The 5,243-nt window shown below is 44.2% G+C and overlaps 1 protein-coding gene across 1 annotated transcript; it reads left to right on the top strand.

Moving 5' to 3' along the window:
* The first annotated feature begins 447 nt into the window (after positions 1–447).
* LOC141059989 (uncharacterized) lies at positions 448–2,973 on the top strand. Its single transcript, XM_073556219.1, has 3 exons — positions 448–870; positions 1,501–1,733; positions 2,443–2,973. The coding sequence occupies exons 1-3, from the start codon at positions 774–776 to the stop codon at positions 2,737–2,739; spliced, it is 627 nt and encodes a 208-aa protein (XP_073412320.1). The 5' UTR covers positions 448–773; the 3' UTR covers positions 2,740–2,973.
* The last annotated feature ends 2,270 nt before the right edge of the window (positions 2,974–5,243 follow it).

Below are 5,243 nucleotides of genomic sequence, written 5' to 3'. Positions count from 1 at the left end.
AGACAGATTTATTGCAGTTTCACATTTTGTAGTTGCAGAATTCAACTTTTTTAAACTTTTTTTTTTTTTTTTGCAATCTAAATAGTAAATGCATGAGACAGAGCGCACGGGATGTCACATAGGAGTGAAAAAAGGACCAATTTCCACCAGTATTTGGCCAGTGCGTCAGTTTTACCATCAGTGTTTCTGCAGTGATTGTTTTGTAAAAAGCAAAAAAAATTGCTAATTTTTCCTTCTCCATTACAATGTTAATAATGAGCAGCATTCGGATTACACGTGGACGCTGATGTTTGCTGGATGAGATTTTCACGACCCATAGATTTGTATGGATCATTTTGACCCATGATGTTGACGACTAATAGACGTCTATTCACGGTCCTGAAAAACACGAATATGTGGGCGGCCCCATAGACGATAATGTGGACCTTATTTATCGAGTGAAAAATCGATGTCTGAATGAGGCCATAATTAGCCGCCATTATGTCTTTAGTTTATCCTTTCTCCCCATGTCTTAAAATGTTTATTACAAAGTGTTATCCGCCCCCACAGGAAGCCATGAATGATTGAGGTTACCTGAGATCAGGGAGCGCCTCCTCTATGTCTGCAGCCAATCACTGCCCTCAGTAAGCTCCTCCTCTAAGTCTGCAGCCAATCACTGTCCTCAGTACGCTCCTCCTCCTCTGTTTCTGCAGCCAATCACTGCCCTCATATCCATATAAAAGGCCTCAATCTGGAGATGATCAGAACATCTTGAGGCAGTGGAGGAATCAGACATGGCTGGGTTTGGTGAGGAACATGGTGAGAGCGATCCGGTCTATAAGACATTTGACTTGTCTGCGGAGTTAGATCTTGTGCAATCTGTAATTACAGGTAAGTGTTTCTTTATAAAACGTGGTGGTCATCTTCATCTGTATAGAGGAAACATGGGAAGGGGTGTAAGGTTTTCTTTATGGCGGGGTGTGCATTAATTACTCCATGGTTGTAATTGGGGTTTGAAGGACGTGCGGTGAATTGTACATTTTTTTTTAATTTTTTTTTGCAAATTGCTAACTTGTAATGTGTAATCTCTTCCATATGACCTCTCATAGCTGCTGATATCTGCATATCAATAGTTTGATGCTTTTGACTATTGTTGGGATTACAAGGTGCGGCCATGGATGGGAGCAAGAGTTAGCAGAATTGTTTAGTGTTATATGCAGCTTGCAGGGGGTGCACCATGTGAACACGGCCTTAACATCACTTTATGCATGCAGTCTTCAATGCGAGGGGCTGGAGGGGGATGCAATGTAACTAGATCACAAGTTGGGTGCACTCCTTGTACAGCAACTTCCACTTAAACCTGGCTCAACCTGTACACATGTTGTGTTGTACTGCAATGCCAGACAACCCATGGGTATACGTGGTGTCCCTTCCCTCCTTTTGTTTTGGTTAAACTCTTTAATCAATGCCAGTAATTAAGGGAAGTCTTATGAAACTCTGATTATTATTCTATTTCCCTAGATGACCTGAAGTCACAAACTGGTGACCGCGGATGCTCAAATGGCAAAGAATGGATGACAGAAAGTCAAATTCAAAGCCGTAATTGTGGGGTCTCACAACGAAGAAAGCGGACACAGTACTCCCAGGCACAGCTGGACACTCTAGAGCTGTTCTTTAACAATAACAAATATCCGACCTTTCTTCATCGTGAGGAGCTGGCAAAAAGCCTGGGTATCTGTGAATCAAGGGTCCAGGTACGTTACCCCCAATAAAGAGCTGCACGAGCCGGAAATGAGCTTGGGGTGAACTCTAGGTTGGACGATAGCTAGCTCCAGTTAATGATATCACCAGTCCCATCCAAGGAGCCAGAGGGTAATAATTAGATAATGCTGGGCCTAGAGTTGAGGACCTGCTATGGGGCAATAGAGGACACCCAGTATCACTACTCCTTGATTCTTTACCTCTATGTTCTGCAAAAAGCCTTCTACTGGTTTGGTGTCCAGTCCTAGTCTCATGGCAGCTGGGCCAGTTGTAATCCTGGGCCTTCTTGCTATTATGTCATGTGCAACATCACAACAGACTGCAGGAGTGAAACCTACTGGGGTGGACTGGACAAGGGCAGTAGGAATACCCCCCCTGACTGTAGCCAAGCTTTATAGCAAATATTTGCCTTAACATGCCATGCAAACCCTCAGATATAGCGCTGCTAATATGCTCCAATAACTTTCTGCTCCTCACTTTCAAACCCTTCCTACCAATTGGCACAATCACACAGCCTGCAAACCCTTTTTGTGGTGGTGCCTAGAGATGGAGAACCAAGGGTAGCAATACTGGGTGCTTATTGGATTAATCCATTGACTTGTAGCAGATCTTGGTCCCTCCCCTGCAGAGACCGCTGAATCCACACTGCTTATTTGCACACACTTCCCTCTGTCTGACTGTGCCTTTTTTTTTTTTTTTTAGGTCTGGTTTCAAAATAAAAGAGCGAGGGCAAACCGTCTGAATGCTCCTTCAAAGTGGAAACCTGCAACATTAAAGAAACATATTCCTGATGACAAACCATTACAGCGTCTGAACTTGTTACACCATCCAAAAATGGTGGCCAACCAAGCGGGAACCCTAAACTCGCATTTCCTTCCTCTGCCACCTTCCAGACGTCTTCATCCATACTTGTGCACAGCATTCCAGGATCAGAATCGTCCGAGTAATGACTATTGGCAAAATGAGTCTTATGGCACCAACCAGTCTACAACGACGTGATTAATATGAAGGCCATTGACTTGACCAGAGGGTTACTAACCTTCGCTATGCCAGGAATAATATAGTCACTGTACTGTTCAACTGTCCTAGTTATATCTATACCAACGTTTTCTACTTATCCTTAATATATATATTTATACATATTTATTTTTCACCCACGAGCGTCCCCTATATGATATTGTGATTATTTTAATGTTTTGTGATTTAATAAAACTATATTTTTTTTACCATGGATCTCTTCTCCACTCGATCCTTATTCTGGGCTGGAGGTTTTGTTGTTCGAGGATGTTTCGGAAGTGCCATTAATTAATAATACTAGAAGTCACCAGTGTTTAATTGTCCTCCTTGGTCACTTCTTATCTGGAATACTGTGTCCAGTTCTGAGCACCACATTTTGAAAGGCATTAAAAAAAAAAAAAAACCAGGGCAAGTCCAGAGAAGAGCTACCAGGATGGGCATCGGACTGCAGAGTATGTCCTACGAGGAACAGAGGATCTGGGAATGATTAGCTTGCAAAAAAGAAGGCTGAGAGGAGACTTAATAGTTGTCTACAAATATCTGAAGGGCTGTCACAATGTAATAATACATTTTATTTCTATAGCGCCGACATATTCCACAGCACTTTACATTTCAGAGGGGACTTGTACAGACAATAGACATTACAGCATAACAATCACATAGATCATAACAGATACCAAGAGGAATGAGGGCCCTGCTCGCAAGCTTACAATCTATGAGGAAAAGGGGAGACACGAAAGGTGGGTGGTAACAGTTGCCCTGATTGTTTGGACCAGCGATAATGTTAAGTGTGTAACAGTACAGACACAGAGGGCTAATGGATGCATAAAGCATGTGGGAACATGATGCGGGGAACCTGGTTATGGTAAAACTTTTGGCTGTGCCACACAGGGATAGATTAGGTTAATGTGTTGAGGCGATAGGCCAGGCTGAATAAATGCGTTTTCAGGGCACGCTTAAAATTGTAGGGATTGGGGACTAATCGTATTGACCTGGGAAGTGCATTCCAAAGAATTGGCACGGCACGTGTAAAGTCTTGAATTGGGAGGTTCTGATTATTGAGGATGCTAACCTCAGTTCATGAGCAGAACGGAGGGCGCGGGTAGGATGGTATACTGAAACAAGGGAGGAGATGTAGGGTGGTGCTGAGCCATGAAGAGCTTTGTGGGTGAGGGTAATAAGTTTGTACTGGATTCTGGAGTGCATGGGTAGCCAGTGTAATGACTGGCACAAGGTAGAGGCATCGGTGTAACGATTGGCGAGGAATATGATCCTGGCAGCATCATTCAAGACAGATTGGAGAGGGGAGAGTTTGGTAAGCGGGAGACTGATTAGAAGAGAGCCAGTGATTGTATGTGGGGGGCAAAGGAAAGCCGGAGTCAAGTATGACCCCAAGACAGTGGGCATGTTGCTGGGGAGTAATAGTGGAACCACACACAGAAATGGCAATGTCAGGTATAGGTACATTAGTAGAGGGAGGAAACACAAGGAGTTCAGTCTTTGACAGGTTCAGTTTCAGATATAGTGAGGACATGATGATAGACACAGCATTTAGACAATTGCTGGTGTTTTCTGGAAAGGCTGGCGTGATGTCAGGAGAAGAAGCAAATAATTGGGTGTCATCAGCATAGAGATGGTACTGGAAACCAAATCTACTGATTGTTTGACCAATAGGGGCAGTGTACAAGGAGAAGAGGAGGGGGCCTAGAACTGATCCTTGAGGAACCCCAACAGTAAGGGGAAGATGAGAGGAGGAGGATCCAGCAAAAGATACAGTAAAGGAGCGGTCAGAGAGAGAGGAGGAGAACCAGGAGAGAGCGGTGTCCTTGAGGCCAATGGAATGGAGCATAGTGAGGAGTAGCTGATGATCCACAGTGTCGAATGCTGCAGAGAGATCCAAGAGAATTAGCATGGAGTAATGACCATTAGATTTAGCTGTTAGTAGATCATTAGAGACTTTAGTGAGGGCAGTTTCAGTAGAGTGTAAAGAGCGGAAACCGGATTGGAGAGGGTTGAGAAGAATTATCAAAGAGATAGCGGATAAGACGGGAGTGGACCAGGCGTTCCAGGAGTTTAGAGATGAAGGGAAGATTAGAGACAGGTCTATAGTTAGCGGCACAGTTTTGGTCGAGAGATGGTTTTTTAAGTAGTGGATGTATGATGGCATGCTTAAATGAGGAGGGAAAGATACCAGAAGAGAGGTTAAATATTTTAGTTACACCTACACCTATCCCTTGATAGAGAGCTGGATGGCGCAGGCACTGGCCCCACCATTGTACTAATACACACCAAGGAAAAACACAAACAGGGAAACACCACTTAGCTTTACTCTGTTGCACCTGCTCCCGGCAACAGAGTCCACCAGCAGAATGCAGCTCTCCTCCTGAATCGCTGCCACCAAGCTCTGTCAGAGCTACAAGGAAATCCCCTATGACTCCTTCCACACCAGGGCTAAGACAGTGCTGCAAGGAACGCTCTCCAGCTCC

The sequence above is a fragment of the Dendrobates tinctorius genome, unplaced genomic scaffold, assembly GCF_039654945.1.
Source record: "Dendrobates tinctorius isolate UK_male_01 unplaced genomic scaffold, ASM3965494v1 ptg000232l, whole genome shotgun sequence".
Lineage (NCBI taxonomy): Eukaryota > Metazoa > Chordata > Amphibia > Anura > Dendrobatidae > Dendrobates > Dendrobates tinctorius.
This window is presented reverse-complemented; position numbering and strand designations above follow the sequence as displayed.

Excerpts from the sequence above, each read along its gene's own strand:
- LOC141059989 (XM_073556219.1), top strand. The coding sequence starts at position 774 with ATGGCTGGGTTTGGTGAGGAACATGGTGAGAGCGATCCGGTCTATAAG. Across the intron at positions 871-1,500 it reads TGTGCAATCTGTAATTACAG|ATGACCTGAAGTCACAAACT; the intron begins GTAAGTGTTTCT and ends CTATTTCCCTAG. Across the intron at positions 1,734-2,442 it reads TCTGTGAATCAAGGGTCCAG|GTCTGGTTTCAAAATAAAAG; the intron begins GTACGTTACCCC and ends TTTTTTTTTTAG.